At 54.5% G+C, this 21,849-nt stretch overlaps 1 protein-coding gene across 1 annotated transcript; it reads left to right on the forward strand.

The window, feature by feature from the left end:
• The first annotated feature begins 519 nt into the window (after positions 1–519).
• On the forward strand, positions 520–21,709 carry GLTP (glycolipid transfer protein). Its single transcript, XM_028116589.2, has 5 exons — positions 520–765; positions 14,574–14,632; positions 15,612–15,745; positions 18,456–18,606; positions 20,507–21,709. The coding sequence occupies exons 1-5, from the start codon at positions 663–665 to the stop codon at positions 20,687–20,689; spliced, it is 630 nt and encodes a 209-aa protein (XP_027972390.1). The 5' UTR covers positions 520–662; the 3' UTR covers positions 20,690–21,709.
• Positions 21,710–21,849: the final 140 nt, after the last annotated feature.

The raw sequence follows: 21,849 nt of genomic DNA on the forward strand, positions 1-21,849 counted from the left end.
AGAGAACTGTGACCCAAGCAGTGTCCAGCAGGCTACCTGGGGCTTTTGGAGGGCAGGCTCTGTTCTTGAGGAAATAGGTGTCCTCAGGGGCGCTGGCTGCGTTGGGCTGTAAACCTGGGCTGGTATGGGGGTTGTGTTGTGACCTGAGCAGTTCTACGCCCCCATTAGGCGAGGATCCAGCCTGAGTCGGCGCGCCCAGGTTGGGGGCGGAGGGGCAATACTGCGGGAGGCTGCAGGAACACCTGGGAAAGCCTCACCTGGGAGCGGCTCACCTGGGCGGACCTGGACCGGAGAGCCCGCGCGCTTCCACGCCGGACAGGCCGGCCCCGCCCCCCGCCTCCTGCCTCCCGCCCCCCGCCCAATGGCGGCGCGGAGGCCCGCGGCGGCGGGCGCGGATTGGGCAGCCGGCGCGGCGGCGGGCGCGGATTGGCGCGGGCGGGCAGGGGCGGGGCGGCGCGGCGGAACGCTTAGGTGCTCGGCCTGCGGGCGGCGCTGAGTGCTCGGCTACGCGGGGCGCGGCGCGGGCGGAAGTGGTGACGCTGGCGTCCCCGGAGTCTGCGGCGGGCGGCAGTGACGGCCCCAGCGCTGACGGCGGCGGCCCGGGGGGCGGCGTGGACGCCCGCGGCGCCGGCTGGGGCATCACCGCCGGCCTCGACCCCGAAATGGCGCTGCTGGCGGAGCACCTGCTGAAGCCGCTGCCCGCGGACAAGCAGATCGAGACGGGGCCCTTCCTGGAGGCGGTGTCCCACCTGCCGCCCTTCTTCGGTGAGCCGGGGTGAAGGGGGGAGCCGGCCCGCAGCTCTGCCCCGGGGCGCTCCCAGACGCACCCGAACCCCCCATCTCCCGAGCATCCTCCAGCCATCCCTCTCCTAGACACCCCGAATCCTGTTTCCCCAGGCACCCAAGACCCCCTTTCCTTCCAGGCACCCCCAGTTCTCCCTACCCCGGACCACTCCCAGATCCTCTCTCTCTCCAACATGGCACATCCTCCATCTCTTCCCAGACACCCCCAGATGCTCCGTCTCCACTCCATTTCCAGGCACCTCACGTTCCACCGTATCCTTCAGATGCCCCCAGTTCTCCACTTCCTTGGGCTCCCCCAATGGTCCATCTCCCCCAGAAACCCCTCACTCTTCCAAAGCCTCAGTTTCCCAGTCTTCCATCTCCTCGAAAGCATCCCTCCCCCCACCATTCCCTTCTTCCTTTTCAGAATGACTTTCAGCCCCCTCCCCTTAAAATAATCCTCCCATTTCGTAAGCCCTCTCTTTTCCTTATTCTCCTAGCCTCTTCCTCACGGCACCTTGTGAACCCTTCTTTCCTCAGAATTCCCCCATTCCAGATGCAAGACACCCCACCCCACTCCAAAAGAGAAACGAGGAAGCCAGGAAGGATGAGGAGGAGGGCTTTGAACTTGGGGTTGCAAAACTCTGGCACAGGGGGAACCACCTAAGGTTTTTCCTCCGTTTAGAACAGGGGTCAGGACAGGGGAAGCTGTTTTGTGCGGGTGCCATCAGACACGGGGTGCTTGGTGTGGGCTCTCAAAGAAGACCCGTTCCTTGTATGTCAGGCCCAGGAAGGTTGTGGGAGCATGAGGAAGGCAGTCTCTAACCCAGCTTCAGAGCCTCCTTCCTCCCCTTCCTGAGCCCAGCCCAGGCCCTGGATGGAAAATGGGAAACAGAAGACAATACCATCTGCTCCTGCCCTTTGCCTTTCGGGTCCTGGCTAAGGGGTGCAACCTGAACCTCTGCTTTCTTCTCTTCCATGTGGGCTTTCCCAGCACCCTGCCCTGCTGGTGCACTCAGTGGCTTTGTGGAAAGATACCAGCTTCCAGGACAGAGTTAAGCTAAAACCCACACACTGATAGAACCTTAACACTGACTTGGGACTGAAGAGATCTGGCACCTGGGCTGTCACTCACGTTCCCCCTAGTGGGTGATCCCCATCTGCGAAATGGGGTTGCTGATCTCTAAGGCTAGCTGCAAGGAGTAAATAAATGTGTGTAGAGCCCTGAGGCCTTAAGTGCCAAATAGATCCTGGGGGGAGTGGGGATTGCTTATCATATGAATTCCTGGATCCAGTTTTGGTTCCTTCACATAGTAGGTGGTTAATCAGTGTTGGAGGGAGTGCAGGCGCCGGGTTTGTAATATCCTCAGACCTGGGTAAGAAGCCCGAGAGCAGGGTCTTGGTCCTTTATGTCCGCTGCTGCATCCTCAGTACCCAGAACGGTGCCTGGCACATAGTAGGTGCTTAGTCAGTACTCATGGAATGAATGAAATGTGCTTATTATTGGTATCTCAGTGTTGAGATAACATAGACCCTCCAGGCAGGGGCTTGGGAACCAACTGGCTTCAGTGCCTCCCACCCCACCTCTTGTTCTGTCAACATTCACAGGACGGAGCCAGCTTGCCCTGGACAAAGATTCGGAATCTGTTGAAGCTAGTGGTTCTCCACTGAGGGCAATTTGGCCCCCTCAGGGGACATCCAGCAATGTCTAGGGGCACTTTTGTTTGTCACAGCTTTGGGGGGGGCATGCAGGGAGGTGCCCCTGGCATGAGTGGCTAGAGGCCAGGAATGCTGCAAAATACCCTCCCATGAACAGAACAGCCATCGCCACAAAGACTCGATCCAGCCCCAGATGTTAGCAGTGTCGAGGCGGAGAAACCCCGGGTTAAGCCCTGTGGGCTTTTAGGGCTTTTCATCCCTTATCATCGGCACTGGTGCATGTACCGCTGGTCTGCAGCCCCGGGGCGGTGGGCGGGTGGGGGGCTTATTGGATGTGATTATCTGTCTGGTTTCAGAGGAAAGGGGATGGTGGCCGCTGGAACCAGCAGTGCTGTGATGTCGGGGCTGAAGAGCAGCCCCTCCTCCCTTCCCCTGATCTCAAAGGACCCTTGTCTTTGCTGTGAGCTGTGTGCGTGGGCCATCACATCTGTTGACAGAAGTGCCGTTGATACAGAAGCTCCAGTGGGTTGGCCCACACAGAATCATTCTTAGCACTCTTAAAAAAAAAAAAATGCGATGATCCATTTGGAACCATTATGCTTGCCTGGGGAGAAGAGTTTTCTTGAGGATTTAAGGTTTCCAAGGATGCTCCCACCAGGGACTTTTCTCTGGGACTCAGGGCTCAGTTGAGATCCCCTGTTGGCTGTAACACAGGGGCTCTGTGAAGTCTTGGGAGCATCTGGTCACCTGGATGATCTGGGTGGTGTGTGTGTGTCTCTTGAATGGAGCAGGTCGGGCCCAAGGGATGCAAGAAGTCTGAGGGAGGTCGCAGTGACAGTCCCCTCCAAAGCAGGGTGCCTGGACCGTGGCGCTGCTGCCAGTTGAGGCTGGATCACTCTTTGTGGTGGGGGCTGTCCTGCGCGTTGGAGGATGTTTCAGTGGCATCCCTGGCTAGATGCCAGTAGCACCTCATCTCTCCCAAGTTGTGACAACCAAAAATATCTGCAAGGCAACAAAATCTGGCTGAGAACCACTGTTCTTGATATACACAGGGCAAAGGGCTGGAAGCTGTGTTTTTATTTTTTAATTTATTTTTATTTAAGTAGGCTCCACGCCCAGCACGGAGCCCAACGTGGGGCTTAAACTCATGACCCTGAGATCAAGGCCTGAGCTGAGGTCAAGAGTTGGACCCTTAACCGACTGAGCCACCCTGGCGCCCCAAAAGCTGTGTTTTTAGAAAGTATTTAATGCCACCAGGAAGATCTGTTTATCGAGGGACAATTGAGCAAGAAGAAATGATAAATAAAAATCTCCCTTTTGTTTATTGAGCCCTTATTATGTGCCAGTACTCTCTATGTGGATTCGTTCACTAATCCTCTCAGAACGTTTGGAAGTACGGTTTTTTGGGTTGGTGTGTCTTTATTTTGAGAGCATCTTTCCCGACCTTTCAGGGTATTTTCCTTGTGGACTCATTTTTATCCACCTTTAAGGGAAAATGTATAAGCTGCTTTTACCACCCAGTTCTACAGCCTGACCATCTTTCCAGGCCGATTGTCGTTTTTCGTGGCTGCTTAGAATGCCTTTGTTTGAATGTGGCCATCATTTATGTAACTGGTCCCCCGCGGTGGCACATTCACATCACTTCCCATTGTCTGCTCTGGTAAACAACGCCGCAATGAACATCCCTGTGTATGTTCCTCTGTATACTTCTTTTGCTAGTTCTAATTTTTAGAAGTGAAATTGCTAGGTCGACAGATGTGAAGGCTTTTAACCTGTTAGAGCAACCACATCTCTTTCACTTTTGTCCCGTGTGGTTTGTGACAGAATAGCCTGGGCTGGGTGGATGCTGATTCTTGGTGCTGCAGGTCAGATGTGGGTTAGCCCTTCTTCCTTCTCTCCAGCTTTTACTATGTCCACTTAGAGTCCAGCCCTTTGTCCATCTTCTCTACCTTGACCCAGTAATTGGATCTCACCTCTGAGTGATCAGCTTGCAACTGACTTTTGTGAGGCCTGCTCTCTCATCTTTTAGGTCAATTATGCAGCAATGTCCTCCAGCATTAACAATTAGAGGGCGGAGGGAGCAGGAGAGGAGGAGGGAGAGACTTAGATGTCATTTCATCGTCACTCCTTGCCTAGAAGCCTCAGTGGCTGCCTATTACCCCACCTTCAAATCTGTGCTGTAGCCTCTATGTATCCTTACAGCCCCACAAGTGGTACCATGCTATCCCTTGCCTCTGCCTGGCACACCACTCCTCTCCAGCCTACCACCTTCCTTTTGCCTGGCTGGGTTCCACTTATGTCCATGGGAAAGTTGCTTCATCCAGAAAGTCTTTCCTAACTCCCTTAGACTACTGTAGAACCTATCACATTCTGTGACTTTGAGCTATTTCAGTGCCTAGCCCTGGGCGAGCTAGTGGTATTTGCTGAGTGAATGCTTTTGGTTCCTTTCTCATTTTTTTTTCCTGGTTTTTTTCCAGAAGCAGTTTTGCTTTTCTCTCGCTTTCTAAATTAAAATACATAACTCATAAACCATACCCACAGCAGACATTATTAATCAATCATACCCTGTTCTCTCCCTTTGAGTCTAGACACAACCTTGGTGTTTTTCTTAACACACTGCTCCAGGTCAGATGTGGCGCGTGACATCACACCTGTTTGCTTTCACTGTTTAGGGAGAAACTAAGATGCAGGAGCAGAAGGGGATGATTTCCATCTCTCAGCTCCTGAAATCCAAATTCTGGGGGTGATTTTTCTTCATTCAGTTCTCTTAATTAAACGGACGTCCAGAGAATCAGGCCTTACACCTATCTGGTGCTTGTCAAGTAGTCATAGGGGAAAACCCCAGAAAGAGTGATTTCCCATCCCTTTGGTTCAGTGCTTGCTCTGTTTTTGGCAGCCCAGAGCACAGAATAATCTTGTTATACAGCCAGAGAAACCGAGGCCCAGGAGGTTAGGTGACTTGGCCAGGGTTACACAGCCGGGGGCAGGGGGTGTTAACCAGTAGAGTCTGCCTAGAACTCAGAACTCCAGCCTCAGAACTCCTTACGCAGTGGTTTTAGCTTGTGTGTGCCCGCCTGCTCTCCCGGCTTCCTGTGTGAGAGAGAACCCCCCACCCCCTGCGGAGTCAGCCTGGACCAAAGAAGTCCAGGGCTCTGCTGGCCCCACAGTGATTTGCCCAAGATGCTGGGTACGGCACACCAGATATACCGGTTTCCTCTGAGGTGTGTGCCTCATCATCGGCCTGCCCAGCGGGGCCCATAACCCTTGCTCATTTGAATGCAAGTTTGAATGAGTAGGATATAGAAGTCCTCCAGTGGGGAGGTCCCAAACCGGTCAGATTTTCCTGTAATTGGGACATGGCATTAACCCGCCTGGGAACCAGCCGCACCAGCACCCTTGGTCTATGAGTAAGAATTCCCCTTCCTAAAGAAGGGGATAACTCCCCTAAAGGGAAGTTATTCTCCCCATTGCAATAAGCACCTTCCGGGACTTGGGACCACCTGTCAGATCCCTGCAGTGTTTTGTTTTGCTTGTTAAGTTTAGACAAATAGATGTTTATTTTTGGTTTTGTATAGAATATCCCGCAGAAAGAGAAGAAGCTCTGTTAGCCCTCTCACTATAGCAGGTTAGTTATCGTTTTGGTTGAGTGTCTGTTGAGCACAGGATTCTCTAGGGACGGGATGTAGACCCGTATGCCTGGGAGGGACACTTCTAGAAGGAAGAAACGATGTCCTGTGGGAGAAAGAAGCCAAAAATACCCTTTCTGCAATGGGTTTTTGCATTGAAACTGCCTGCAGACTCTTGTTATTAGTTGGCAGTGCATTTGCAAGTGGTGAGGGCCCCCTGGCCCAAGGAGCACCTACTGGGTGCCTGCCATTGTTCTGAGGCATCTGGCTCCTGATCTGGCCCAGCCCCAGCCGCAGGAAGATCTGAGGAACACCTGATGGGAGGGCTTCCGCTGGCCCTGTCATCTTAGTCTCTTGTCTCCGTGACAGCTGCAGGTTGGCTGCTTTTGAGGCCCAGCAGGGAGAAGTCACTTTGGGTAGCCCAAGCCAACTGCCGTGTCCAGGGAAGTCTGGCCCTGAGGTCAAGGGCTAAAGTCCGGCCTCTGCCCCTAGAGGGAATAAATTGGAGAAACAGGAGGGAAAAGACCCAAGCATCCATTCTGTTTCTTGCTAGCTCAAGACGCCCTCCTCAGCTCCAGCATGGGCCTGCTTGGAGGGACCGGGCCCCACTGCAGATCCCTACGGGCACAGGAAAGTTGGGCCCTCCCAGAGCCCAGCAGCACACCTGGTCCAGTGGAGCTGCGCAGCGGGTTTCGAAGCGAAAGAAGAAAGAATGAGTGACATGAGCGACAGAGGGCTTCGTAAAATGTAATGCATCCCCCCTACCCCCATCATAGTTAGCAAAACCCCCATTTTGAGTGGCTCGCATGGGCCGAGCTTTGAACTAGCCGCTCATCATGACCCCAGGAATGAGGACGAGTTGGTGCCATTTTACAGAGGAAGACACTGAGGTTCAGAGTGGTGAAGGGATTTGACCAGGCGGTGCAGCTAGGAAGTGGGTCCCCGGGGCTTAGAAGTGGGCTGGCCCTGCAACAAGGGAGGGCAGTCTTATTCAGGGCAGAGACAAGGCTCTTTTTTTCTGGCCCTTCCTCCCAGTTTGTGAGGGAGTGGGGACGCTAGGAGGGTCCCACCTGGCATTTCCCTGAGCCCTGGGTTGGCAATGCAGGGGTTCTGGTTTTAGGTTTCATTGTTTCAAAAACCGGCCTGGGTGGGTGTTAACTCCTGTTGTTACCTTCTTACAGTGTTACTTGTATCCGGGGCCTTTTTTCTCTGCTGCTGCTGCTTCTTTTTTTTTTTTTTTTTTTTATTGTTAGGGTGTTAACTGTAGCTGAGTTTTTAAGTCATTACAGCTGATAAGCCCTCTCCAGGGTCCTATAAAAACCAGCCAGCTCACACTTCCCTGTGCTCGGAAATGCTTCATTTTCTGCCTTGCTGTTCCCCCTAGTTCCTTACTCCACTCCCTTCTGAGATCGTGGTTTTTAACCGTCTGGAATACATTTGAAGTCATGATTTTATGACTGGAGGTTTCCTGCTAATTGTACCCATACCCATCTGTGGAGACCCCTTTCCTCCTTCCCTCTCTTCCTCTCTTTGCCCTTTGATTTCTCAGTCATTGGGATCATTCTTTCGTGGATTTCCTGTGCCAGTTGAAAAAGATGGAAATGATGTTATCATTTATAATAGTAATAATAATAATAAGCATAAAGAATACTTCCTTTTTTCTGGAGCACTTACTAGGTGGCAGAGACCATGCAGATCCCTTCATACAACCTGATTTAAGCCTCACAGCGACCTGATGAGGTGGAGTCCATTACCAGCCTTGTTTTACAAATGAGGAGGCTCGGAGAGGCTAACTGCTTTCTCCCAGGCCACACAGCAAGAACAACCCATTTCCCAACCACATTCCCACTTCAAGGCTGTGGACAAAGAGAGTTGGCATGTCATAGGGGTGATTTTTAAAAACAATGTTTTCGGATTGTTTTGTAAACATTCTTTCCTCCTTAGCCAGGATTTTTTAAAAAAATGGCAGTCCACAGAACAACAACAATAAAATGCCTTATCTCAATAATAAGTTTTAATTTTAGGGCTCCTGGGTGGCTCAGATGGTTAAGCATCTGCCTTTGGCTCAGGTCATGATCCCAGAGTCCTGGGATCGAGTCCCACATCGGGCTCCCTGCTCTGCAGGGGGCCTGCTTCTCCCTCTGCCTCTCTCTCTCTCTCTCTCTCTCTCTCTCTCTGACTCTCATGAATAAATAAATAAAAAACATTAAAAAAATAAAAAATAAGTTTTAGTTTTAGGAAGGTGGGCATTCTCAGCGTTCTTATTCTTCAAAATAGGCCTTGTTGCAAACTGAGCCATCACACACACACACACACACACACACACACCCACCCCACCCACACCCACACCCACCCCACCCACACCCACACCCACCCACCCACATACCTGTGGATTAATAAATGATTCATCTCCATCAGCTGTAATTTGAGTGCCTCTCATTATGGTCCTTGTAACCGAGGACCTGTAAAGTTAATCTGCCCCACGTCTTTAACAACAAAACCTTATTGTCTGGCTATTGGAAAAAAGAATTGAACTTGAACTAGAACCTTCCCAAACCAGGCTCCTAGCATCAAGGACACAGGCATCCTCTTTCCTTTCTGGAGTAAGTATTTATGGGTTGGGCTAGGTGTTTTCCGTCCTGAATCACGCAGGCTGAAAGTGAAGGCGCGTGTCTAAGAAATGGAAGGCTTTGCATTCCTGAGAGGCAATGAGAGGGTGGGCTAGGGAGGGCAGTCGGGTTACCCTGGTGTCCAGTGTCAGGCAGGTCTTGTGGGGCAGCATGCGTCGAGCATGCTGTGGTCTCGCTCAGAGCACAGCGACTGTTGCTTTCCAACCACGTTGAGGCCGGAGAAAGCAGAAATGCGTCTGACTCTGGGTGGCATATGGTGACTGCTGGCTCATGGGGAATTCTGCTCTCTGGCACTCTCACTCATCTGAACTATGTTGAAGACCCAGGTAGGAGGTGGTCCAGCCAGAATCGTCACAGAGGTCAGGTACAAACTGCTCACTTGGTACCCACATTTTGCAGGTGATGCTGACACAGTTGGCTATTTATTTTCCAAGTATCTAGCAGAATGAAAGCACTGCAGAGAAAGCAGGAGGAAGTGACCATCACCCCTCTAGACGAGTTTCTTTTAAACTGTGCAGAGCCATTTAGTGAAGGGTCGAGGGGGTCTGTGATGTTACTGGGTCACACCTTTATCATAATTCATATTTTCCATGATGACCCTGTTTAGAAAACCGTGCATGGTGTGCTGTTCAAAAGCAGGGGCGTTTGTGTTACATTTTGATGAGTTCCATACAGAATGGTTGAACTAGAGGTCAGTGCGTTCATAAAACTTGGTAGAAAATATTTCATTGCGGGCGCCTGGGTGGCTCAGATGGTTAAGCGTCTGCCTTCGGCTCAGGTCATGATCCCAGGGTCCTGGGATCGAGTCCCGCATCGGGCTCCCTGCTCCTTGGGAGCCTGCTTCTCCCTCTGCTTCTCCCTCTCTCTCTCTCCCTCTCTCTCTCTCCTCCTCAGTCTCTCATGAATAAATAAAAATAAAAAAAAAATCTTTAAAAAAAAAGAAAATATTTCATTGCTTTAATTTTATTCTCTTATCTCTTACTGAGATAAGGCATTTTATTGTTGTTCTGTGATTTGCCATTTTTCTGTTGAGTTGGGTTTTTTATTGATTTGTTAGCGCTCTTTACATATTAGGGATAATAATCTTCAGTCCGTGGTTTGTTTCACTGATCAGCACCCCCAACCATCAGTTTGTTGTTGACCTGTGATCAGTGATGAATATCTCGTCATGCCCCATACAGGAGGTCTCTGGATTTTGTAATCAGATTTTTGGTATTTTCCTTCATGCCTCGTGGGTTGAGTAGCAGGCTTAGAAAAACCTTCCACACCAAACAGAAGGGGCCATTTGCCACATATTCCAGATAACCAAGGCTTATCTGTATTGAGAATCTGCGCTCATTAGAGTTGGTCCCATGGAGTAAAATCGTGGAGTTATATCTGATTTTTCTTTTGGTTTTTTGTTTGGCTTTTGTTTTTTTAAGACTACTTCCTTTCTCCCTGGAGGTTGGAGGAGAAACCAGGAAGCCTTCCAAGCCCCCTCCCTCCCTCCTGGCAGAAGGGCTTCTGGATGGCATTTTAAAGAGCCTATTTGCTGACAACAATGAAAAACAACTTTGAGGTATCTGCCAAACTGGTAAAACAAGAAAGGTAATTTGGGGGCAGGGTTGCATACTATAGGAAAGGTAAGCTTGGATAGTGTCACGTTCTGTCTGGAGCAGGGGCAGGCCTGAGTTTAAACTATTCGAAAGGCCACCGTGTGCTTGGTGATTAAAATCATCTTCTGGTTTTCCTGTCAGAGTACTCCCCCTTTGGTTGAGTTCACACGGGATGGAAACATTCTAGAAAGAAAGGCGAGGGAGTGGTGGAACCAGCCTTGGTCCTGTAATTATGTCTGAGTGCCTGGCTTCCTCTGTGTGACCCTAGGCAGCTCTGTTGGCTTCTCTGGGCCTGGTGGCCTTGGGTGGGTCACGGTGAAGCAGGTGTCAAGGTGTCAGTTCAACTACACCCGGAGCACACCACCCCCCCACCCCCGCCCCGCCGTTCACCTGGCTCCTGTGGGCTGTGGCCAGCAAGCAGGGGCCCGAGTCTGGCATGGCTGAGTCACTGATCCACAGTCACTCCAGACCTGAGAGCTGAACCCCAAGCGGCAGACTCCCGAGCTCCACACTGCTCCTTCCATGACCCCAGGTGGCCTGCTTCCAGGCGCTCCTAAACCCACCTCTGCTGTAGGGTCCACAGACATGCCTGCCCTGCTGGAAGTGGATTCTGGGGTCTGCCCCCCACCCTCCGCCTCCCCCACCCAGCTCCCGCTCGGCTCTCGGCCTGCATTCCTGCCCCCAGTGGAGCAGAAGCTCTGTCCCAGCGCACCGGCCAGGCCACACAAAACCGCTGCTGTCAGGGCCCGGCTCCTGCTGACCACGCGGCCTCGTGACCCGCAGAGCGCACTGGCAGGGGAACGGGGAACAAAAAGCCTTTCTCCGGCCACCAGGGCCGCCGGGCCGCTCCGAACCGCACAAGAGCCTTTTCAGAGCCCAGGAGGCCGGAGGCTGTTTCTCTGCATCTCTGAAATGCACGTCGAGTGCCCCGAGTCACCGGCCGCGCCAGTCTACCGCGCAGGCACGGCTGACAATGGCCTCTGGCGGAGGTGCCCGAGGCTTTCTCCTTCTCCCCTGGCAGGTTTGCCCTGCAGTCAGCCTGCAGCCCGACGAGCCTGGCGGGAGGTGTCCCACCTCATCCAGGCCACAGATGCCGCCCGAGTGCCCGACGGGGTCCGGCCGCTTGCTGGGCGCTGGGGACACGGGGCAACCCAGGCGACCTGGTTCCTGCCCTCTCAAAGCTCAAGTCCAAGGGCTGGAGACAGAGTGTAAACAGAGTTACACGCAGGATCACAAGCACTGTCATGGTGAAACGGTCTTGGAAAAAAAGGAAAAGGAAAATACATGACTTTAGGAGCGACAACCAACCAACCACACACAACAAAAAGAACCCTGACTTTTCCCCAAGCATTTTATATGACCGTTTTCAAACACAGGGCAAAACTGGAAGAATTTTACGGCGAGTATTTGTATGCCCACCACCTCTACTCTGCTGTTAATGTTTGACTGCCCCTGGCTCGCCATCCATCACTTCACCCGGTATGTTTAGACAGTCTGCCTTTTTGGAAGGTGGGGACCTGAAGCCGTCAGCCAGCGCTGGGGAGCAGCCATGCCTCCAGAGGGGCTGTGCCGGTCCCCACGCGGCACATCCATGGCGGCCGGCTGGCCCCAGTGAGGATCGGCACTGGTGGCCCCTGGCTGCACGGGCAAGAGGGGAACAGGCACCGCGGGTGGTGGTGGGGGTCTTGGCTCGCTTGCATTATTCGTTAAGTCTAGAAGGCCTTGTCCTTTGTGGGACCCAGTAGTAACACGCCGCAGGGCACGCAAATGGCACAACCTCTCCAGGTTGGCTTCTGCTGGATGATGTCAGTGGCTTGCCGGGCAAGATTAAAGAGCAGGATGGAGTAGTCGGCTCACTTCTGAGTGCCCTCGGCAGGTGGGTCTGTGAGGCCGGAGTGCTCAGGATTGAGTGCCCAGAGCCCTGGCCCAGTACCTCGGAGCCGTGGCCGGCACGGCCCCCTGGAGGGAGGTTTGCCCGCACAGGCCAAGTGGGTTCCCATTCGGCAGAGATTCTGCGGGGCCTGGTGGCTTATAAGCACAGTTGGGTGACATCTGGGTGGCGTTTGCTGGACCATGGAGCTTGAGGTCACAAAAATGATCAAAGTTCATTTCTTGAGTGTTCATGCACCGAGCACTCTCCTAGATGCATCCAGTGCATGGTTTTTAATTCCTGTGACAACCCTATGAATTGAGTACTATTATTGCCCCTTTTGATGTGAGAGGAAACTGAGGCACACAGGCAAGGAGACTTGTTCAATGGGGGCATGGTTGGGGCAGGATTCGAACCCCACCTGGCTGGGTGCCTACCGCACTTTCTTTCCCTTGGGCTTTGGGGTATTTCATTTCTAGTGTCTTCAAGCTGTTTCCCCAGTGCACCTCCTTTAACAGCTGTGCTCAGACTGTTCCAGATGGTTGGCCAGGTGTGCTGGGTCACCTTGGGTGGAATGCAGCTTGTGGATGTTCCCTCCCGCCCCCCAGTCCTCTGCTCCTGTGCGGTCAATGTGGTGTGCACACCGAGGCCCCGGCCGGGCAAGGAGAGTCTAGCACTGGCGTTGACCCTCCGTGGGTCTGGTACCCACGCCCGGCCTGCTTGGGCGTCTTTGTCCCCTGGGCTCTGGATCAGGCGTGGCAGGTGTCTGGACGCAGCACTGAGGACAGGGAGAACGTGTCGGGGGAGCTCAGCTGTCTTCAGACTCTGAGGGTGCAGTCCACGTTGAGCCTGCTCATCTCTGGTCCTCGTGACAGTCTGCCAGGGGGTCACAAAGGAGGGAAGTGGGGCGGGCAGCCCACAGGCCGCTCACATTTCAGGTCTACCAGTTTCTAGGTCTGCCTTTTCTCAACTCAGAGGTGTCACTGGTAGCCCCAGGAATGGGACCACGAAGGGAAAAAAAAACCTCCAGTTAAGAACATTCTGATTCCAGAGATACACAAAACACGCGTCTTGGAAGTGGACTGTTTCAAGTCCTGCCTGTGGCATGTCTGATTGGGCCTGTTGTCCCACTGGCCAGATGGGAAAGCTGAGGCCGGGGGAGCTGAAGGGACAACACCCCAGCCCACACTGCCCGTGCGTGCAGAGCTGGGGAGGGGGGGGGTCGAGCCCGCGTTCCTTATGTCTATTAAGTGATAGGGATGCCATTGCGGGCATGTTCTCCTGGGCTCTAACGCAGGGTCTCAGAACCATGGAGCCTCTGAGTGCCCAGCTCGTTTCTTTCTTAGAAGCTGGTGAATGAGAAGGTCATTTTTATTTTTTATTTATTTATTCATTTTTTAAAGATTTTATTTATTTATTTGAGAGAGAGAGAATGAGAGAGAGCATGAGAGGGAAGAGGGTCAGAGGGAGAAGCAGACTCCCTGGTGAGCAGGGAGCCCGATGCGGGACTCGATCCCGGGACTCCAGGATCATGACCTGAGCTGAAGGCAGTCGCTTAACCAACTGAGCCACCCAGGCACCTGAGAAAGTCATTTTTAATAAATCTGGCCCCTCCTCTGCCTCATAAGATTCCTCAGTGTGCATACTGGGCAGCTGCTCAGTGATCTGCCTTATTGACCACGATGGGTTTATCAGAGCATTAGTTCTGCAAGGTACTTTACAGCTGTGCTGTTAAGTACGGGAGCCACGGGCCACATGTGCCGTTCACATTTCAGTGGATGGAAGTCAAATAAAATCACAAATCCAGCTCCTCAGTCACACCACATTTCAAGTGCCCAGTAGCCACATGGGGTCCATATTAGTGCAGATACAGAACATCTCCATCACTGCAGAAAGTTCTGGACAGTGCTATCCGAGGGAGAAAGGGCACTGTGGACGAAAGGGTTTGCCCCCTAGATATTCTAGTTGCATTTTATTTTATTTTTTTAAAAGATTTTATTTATTTATTTGACACAGAGAAAGACAGCCAAAGAGGGAACACAAGCAGGGGGAGTGGGAGAGGGAGAAGCAGGCTTCCCGCGGAGCAGGGAGCCCGATGCGGGGCTCGAGCCCAGGACCCTGGGATCCTGACCTGAGCCGAAGGCAGACGCTTAGCGACTGAGCCACCTAGGCGCCCCTCCAGTTGCATTTTAAAGGCTCTGACAAGTCTTGCAGCAAGAAACTGGTCTCACCTGGGGCCCAGCACTCAATCTTAACTTGCCCATGAGCCTTTTCAACACCAATGAATAGCTCGGCTTTTCCCGCAACACACCAAGTGACCCTCCTTCCTGTTCCCAAGCCTCCGTGGCCTGTGGCGTTCCTCAATCTTCATCCTGGCTGGGAATCTGAATCTCTCTTTTTTTGTCCCCAGATTGCCTCGGGTCCCCAGTGTTTACTCCCATCAAGGCAGACATAAGCGGCAACATCACGGTATGTACTTGGCCCAGCAGCCACAGCGTGGAGCCTACATCGGGAATCTAAACCAGCGCTGGACACCAGTGCCCCGCTCCCCGCCACAAGCTTGAGAAACAGGAAGGAGATGTGGAAAATGGGCTTGGCCCTCAGCTCATCCAGCTCAGGGCTCAAGGTTCCCGGTCCTCTTTTGCAGTCATGCCCCCCAATCACAACCTGACAGGGACCACAGTCTGAAGGGTTCACCAGAGCAGGTACCTGGTTCTTGTATCCACCCCAACCAAATAAGAAATAAACTCCAAAGTCCACAGGGGCATCGGCTTGGCCCTTCCCTTCCCTGTTCCTGGGAGCTCCCGCTGCCATCCCCCCAGCCACTGACCCTCTCCCTGTGAGCATCCATGTAGGGCCTGGCCTGCAGGCTTGGGTACATCCCAGCAGCCCTTTGGGGCTGGTCTGCCATTATCCCCATTTTACAGATGAGGAAGCTGAGGCTCACCTAAGGTCACACAGCAAGGAAGGGGCAGAGGTGGGATTCTGATCTGAACTGCCTGGCTCCAACTCAGGAGCCTCGTTCCTTCACACCTGTGAATCCCAAAGCGCTTGTCCGCAGACGCTCGGTGTCTGAGGGGCTCTCAGTGGTGAGGGTTGGAGGACATGGCCTCTGGAGCCCGTCTGCGCTAGAACCCATGGCCGCCTGTACCAGCTGTCAGTGTCCCCTCTCTGAGCCGTGGTCTCCTCATCTGCAAACTGAGATGACAGAGCAACATCGGGATCGCTGTGCGGACCAAATAAAGCAGCACCCATAAAGCACTTGGCCCCTCTCGGCCCACAGAAGGTGCTTGATAAATGCAACCAGCCACGGCAGTTAGTGGTCCCAGCCCCACTGCCGGGCCTGGCGCTGGTGGGAAGGAGAGTGGTGCTCCCCGACTGAGCACGTGGGCCGGCCATCTGGGAGGACAGCTTTTCCAAGGGGAAAACTCCATGTGCTCCGTTCCAGAAAATCAAGGCTGTGTACGACACCAACCCGGCCAAGTTCCGGACCCTGCAGAACATCCTGGAGGTGGAGAAGGAAATGTACGGAGCAGAGTGGCCCAAAGTCGGAGCCACGCTGGCGCTGATGTGGCTGAAAAGGTGACAGGCTTGGGTGGCGGGTGTGTGTGGCGGTGCAGCCCGGGGGCCCTGCTCTGCAGAAGATGGACGTCCGGCCCTAGTCTTGCCCTGCGAGGTCACCTCCATTTCTTTCACATAGGCTCCCTTGTGTGATGCTAGTTAGTAGCTGAGGAAAAGCGCCCACAGGGCCAAGGCCCACCCGATGGTGACACTCCCTGTTCCAGCCCCATCAGAGAGACCTAGCAAGTGAGTGCATACTCTGGGCGTTGTGCTAAACATTTCCTGCGCCTCATCCTATTTCATGTGCTGGGAGTTAGGAGTGGTGGTTATCCCCATCTCACAGAGGGAAGCCGCTGGGGCTCTGGAGGCCAAATCATGGGCCAAAGTCACACGACCAGAGCTGGGACTCAGTGGCCAAGCACAGTTGTGCAGGTTGTGCACTGCACAAAGGTGTTGTATCTAGGGCTGGTTACATCGTGCATGTGGTAGATTCGTATATTATGACAGAAATACAGTGTCTTGAGGAGAAGGAACTCTATCTACCTTGCACAGATCTGTCTCCTGGGGCTGGGGGCAGGGTACCCTGATATGGGATTTAAACCCAGACAATCTTACCCTTGACTTGAGAATGCTCCTAGTCTCTCTCTATATTGTCCTTCCAGCAAATACGTGAAGCCAGATACGGTTGTATCATACAAGGCCACTGAGGCTCAGAGAGGCCAGGCAGCTTGCTTGCTGCCTTCACACTGCTCTCTACCAGCTACAGAATTCTCTTTTAGCTGGGCAGACACCACTGGCAGCCACTATGAAGCCAGGGATGCACTCTTGGCCCCATAGATGTGCCCAGTGTTGCCCTCTCTCGGGCCTGGAGTCAGGCGTCAAGAAGGGTGCTCCTCTCCTGTCTCGCCTCTCACCCCCTGGAGCTAGTCCCCTCTCCCCACCACACACTTCTTTGGTGAAATGGAACAGGAGGAGCCAGCTCCCTGGAGGGTGCAGCCTAGTGGGCGTCACGGGGGAGGTGGGCTATGATTAACGTCCTTACAGCATCGCAGAAACTGCCCCCACCGAGCTGCCCACTTTGGTCTGTCATCAACGGGAGACTCCCAGGCCCGGATGAGAACTGCCCTGGTCTACCCATCAGCACGCTCTGTGCGTTTCTGGGGAGGAGCAAGGCAGATGGTGATGTTCAGCTCAGTTAGGTTGTTCGTGTCCAGGTCAGATGGACCGAGCCAAGTGACTGGGAGGGCAGGTGAAGGCAGATGCCAACAGGCTGAGCACGTAATAAGCACCTGCTGGGTGTGGGGGATGCCACATTGAATGAGGCAGGGCCCCACTGGGGGTATCACAGCCTGGCCGGGGCATCAGGCTGGTGGGTGGATCCTGACAGCAGGATAGCAGAGCCTGGAGCGGAGAGAGATCAGGGAAGGCTTCCTGGAGGAGGGATGCCAAGCAGAGTCTCTAGGACTGAGCAGGAGGGTCCCAGGAGATTGAGGCCTTTGAGAGGCGGGAGGGCAGGAGAGGCCCGGTGCGTCTGCTGCTCTGGGAGGGTCTGGTCCAGCAGGCTCTGGATGCGAGGCGGGAGCACGGAGGGACCAGGTGGCATTGGACAAGTGAGTCCCAGCATGATCCGGGGTCCTGGGGAGCCACCGAGGGCCATGAAGCTGGTCCGCAACGGGATCAGATGGCGCTTCATCCCCTCTGCTGCGGAGAGGGGTGGTCATTAGGGCTGGGGGAAGGCAGGGGCTCAAGAGAGGTGGCTGACCCAGGGCAGGGCTGGGATTGTACCCTGGGCTCAGTTCCACAGCTCAGGCTGATCCCTGATGGCTACGGGTTCTGATCCAGGTACAGAGGACTTCCTTCACCTCCCAGGTGATAAAGTTAGACCCTTCAGTCCCAGTGCTCCTGCCCCTGCGAGCCCTCCAGCCCAATCCCTACCTCCCTGCAGGGAAGGAGCAGAGCAGCTCATCCAGGGACGCTGGGGGGACAGTGGGGGATTGCAAAGGAAGGAGTCCAGCTCAGGGGTGAGACAGCTGGGTTTGCATCCTGGCCTTTGCCCAAGACTTTCGGGGGCGCCTCAGTGTTCTCCGTGAAATGGGCTGATTGTGGGGCTGAGGGAGTGGGAGATGAAATGCTGTGCATTAAGGGACTAGCATGTACCCATCTCTGACGTAGTCACCCTGCTGTACCCCGTGGCCATGGCTTTCTCCTGGCTCTTAAAGCATTGTTCTTCCCCTGGAGGAAGGGCCCAAGTGGCCGCTGGAGAGTGCGGACAGTGGCTTGGGGCCGTGGTGGGGGTGGGGAGCCCGGGCACAGGGCCAGGCTCGTCAGCGTGCCCAGTGTGTCCAGAGTCCATGGTCCGTGAGCCCTGGGAGGGCCAGCGCTGTGTCTTCAGTCCTCAAGCGCTGACAGCCGCCTGCCGCGTGCCAACCCAGGGGAGGTCACGTGGACACAGAAATGGGCAAGGTGGGCCCAGACCTGCCTCGCAGACCTTACAGCCCAGCGGGGACGGCAGTCAGCAAGGTGCTGGGGAGAGGCTGCGTTGAGCCGGGTGGTCACATTACACGTAAGCCGGGCTCAGGATAACACCTGAGGAGTGACCGCCGCCGAGTGTGCACGGCACGTGCCCGAGTCCGAGTGTGTCAGGGTCCGCCACACGCAGGGGTGCGCTGGCGGGGCGACGGGCAGGAGCGTGCATGGTCCTGAAGAGCTGTCTCTCTCTCCTGGGCTGCAGAGGCCTCCGCTTCATCCAGGTCTTCCTCCAGAGCATCTGCGACGGGGAGCAGGATGAGAATCACCCCAACCTCATCCGTGTCAACGCCACCAAGGCCTACGAGATGGCCCTCAAGAAGTACCACGGCTGGATTGTGCAGAAGATCTTCCAGGTGAGCCAGCCCCACACCTGCCGCTCCTTAGCTGTGGGCCCCCCGGGGCTCCAGAAGGTCTCCCTATCTGTGTGGCCCCACCCTGTGCGCTTGCCCCGTCCCATCCGTGGCCGCAGTGGGTGCTACTGTAGATGCTCCGTGGGGTTTCTGTGTCCCGTGAGGCCCAACTGGGGGGCCATGGGAGAAAGCCTGGCAGAGACTCTTGCTGGTGGGCGGGCCTGTTTGGCCCCTTCGAATTCTGCCCAGATCCTCACCCTGGGCAGGGAAGAGAAGAAAGGCTCCCATACCCCCTGGGGCATCTGCTGAAGAGACACTGGCCCACGGGGGTCTTGGTGGTTTATGTTGGGATGACACTGGGCGGGGTTTCTGGAAAGGGGGACCCCAGGGTCGCCAGGCTGAGAGGCCCACTCCAGCGATGAAAGAGCCCTTGGGGTGCCCTACGTACTGTTGCTGGCCACCCTGCCTCTCTCGGCCCGCTCATCTTGCCCAGCCGGTCCTGGCCCATCCCCGTCCCCCTGTCACCGGGGTCTGACAGGCTGGCCTCTTTCCCGCAGGGCACAGGCTGGGCCGGCAGTCAGTCTGGGTGTAGGCAGGAAGGGCTGGGCCACCTCTGGGTGGGCGCCATGAAGCCCGGCCCTCCCTGTGTGCTGCTCCCTTGCCGAGTCCTCACACCCAGCACCTGGATGACAACGGTGTGTCCTGCGCACCTGGCCCGGGGCGGGCTGCCCACGGGTTGTATTCTTCACAAAGGCACCATGGAGTGGGTGCATCCTCACCCGCGCTTCACAGATGAGGAACTGGTGCTCAGAGAGGTTAAGTGTCTTGCTCCAGGTCACACAGTAAGCAGGGTCTGGGATTCTACCTCCCTGAGCCTTCGCATCCTCATCTTTCAAATGGGTGTAAACTCGGCCCCATCTCCAAGGGTCGTAGTGAAAACGGCACAAGTTAATGTGTACAGAGTGCCTGGCGCACGGTTTACACTCAGGTCCTCGGGGTCTTGCCGTCGGCATTCGCCGTGTGACACTGTTTATAGGTGCCTCACCCTGTCAGACTCAGCCCACGCTTCTCATCCAGCTGCACCCTTTTCTTTCCGGTTCTGCAGTTCTGTGCATTTCTGGTTCTCAGTTCTTTTATTTTTTTAAGATTTTATTTATTTATTTGAGAGAGAGAATGAGAGACAGAGAGCATGAGAGGGAGGAGGGTGAGAAGGAGAAGCAGACTCCCCGCTGAGCAGGGAGCCCGATGCGGGACTCGATCCCGGGACCCCAGGATCATGACCTGAGCCGAAGGCAGTCGCTTAACCAACTGAGCCACCCAGGCGCCCCAGGTTCTCAGTTCTTTTCACGGATCAGGGAAGCCCTGAAAGTTAGGGAAGCATCGTCCCCTGAAGGACAAGAGAAGCCATGGTCCATATTAGCAGTCACCTCCCGCGGTCTGCCTTCTCCAGAGCAGGGGACCCAGAGGCCAGAGGCTGCTCGGCGCTGGGCAAGCTTCCCCGTGCCTGGTACCATGCCGAGCACCGGGCGCCACCCCCTTGATCCTTTACAAGAGCAACCTGACTCGGTGGGTGCCATCATCATCCCCATTTTACAGATGAGGAAACTGAGGCTCAGAGAGGCTAAGTAACTTGCTCAAGGCTCACAGCTAGTCGGCGGCACAAGCTGGAATTTGAACCCAGGTCTGTCGGCCCCCAAAGCTCGTGTCCGCCCTGCTTTCCCTCACGGGGGTAGACGGGCACGCACATCTCCCTCTTCCTTTCCCTTCCCACGCCACGAGGAGCACGGGCCCCGGCGACGTCCCCTCCCAGAAGCTCGCTGTCCCCGGCCCGGCAGCCCCGCTTGGTGGCCCCGCCGGTCCCCTAACGCCATGCTGCCCCTCCCCCCTGGTTGCCCGTCTCAAGGCAGCGCTGTTCGCCGCACCCTACAAGTCCGACTTCCTGAAAGCGCTCTCCAAGGGGCAGAACGTGACGGAGGAGGAGTGCCTGGAGAAGGTCCGCCTCTTCCTGGTCAACTACACGGCCACCATCGACGTCATCTACGAGATGTACACCAAGATGAACGCCGAGCTCAACTACAAGGTGTAGGCACGTCCGGCGGGGGGCAGGGGGGTGCTCGCAGCACCATTCGAACCGCATCACTGTGAAGCCAGCCAGCCGGCCGCCCCGGGAACTGCCTGGAGGCTGGGGGCGGAGGGGCGGGGGGGGGGGCTTGCAGGGCACAGCCAGCCCTGGTTCTCTTGTTTAAAAGTCATTTTGGGGGGTTATCCTAACGGAGCAATAAACAACGATCTTACTTCCGAATCCCCTTTGAACTTCACAACAGCACAGACCGCTAGCCCTCCGTTTCAGTGTGGTAAAAATCAATTAATGTTTCTAATCAAGTCCGAGCGGTTTTTTGTTTGTTTGTTTCTTTCTTTTTCCTTTTCTTCCCCCATGCGGAGCATAACTCTAGGGGGAACCGTGTGTCGCACACCTCACTTGAAAAAGAAGCAGCACGTGTCCTCAGGATCTGGCCGAATGATGTTTTGGGTATTTTAAGGACCATGAGGAGTTTGATTGGAAATTATACAGGGCCCCTGTGGTGGGCATTCTTTTTTTTTTAAAAAGCAAACTGGTATGTGTTCTCATGTGGTTTGCACGGCCCGACCTCACAACTCTTTCATTAGCGATCCCGCTCTTTCTTACTGTCTTTTGCCAGACAGTGTTTTTATAGCTGAAACCAACCAGCAAGCCTTTGATGGCCAAGGGGAAGGGGGTTATTTTAAAGCTATCAGGCACAAATAAGTGACCACAGATGACTATGTTTGCATTCTTCTGCATAGTTATCTTCTTCAGGGACAGCTTTTCCAACCTAAGAAACTACCTACCATGTGTATTCTCTCAAGGGGGAGAGGGTGAACCCTCCATCTGAGACCCAAGAAAATGCCTCGCTGCCTTAACTGTCCTTCCTGGCGCTGAAAAAGAGCTGTATTTTTTAAAGTGTTGGGGTAAACAAAGCAACCCCAAAAGAATTGATGTGTGTTCAAAACCCAATGAGGAACAACTGGTGATTTTTATGCAAGAAACTAAATGATCCTTAATAAATAAATCTCTATTTTGGAATCACATCGGTGTGCTGTTTTGGTTCATGATTCCTCCCCCCGCCCCCCACCCCCCACCCCCGGCCCTGGAACAGAGGTTACAACTGGGGACCAGCCAGGGACCTGTCTTCTGGCCTCCATGGTTTACAAAAATAGAAGTGGTGG

Source organism: Eumetopias jubatus, unplaced genomic scaffold (genome assembly GCF_037043125.1).
Source record: "Eumetopias jubatus isolate StellerSeaLion01/CBP00866 unplaced genomic scaffold, mEumJub1_p1.0 scaffold_16, whole genome shotgun sequence".
Taxonomy (NCBI): domain Eukaryota; kingdom Metazoa; phylum Chordata; class Mammalia; order Carnivora; family Otariidae; genus Eumetopias; species Eumetopias jubatus.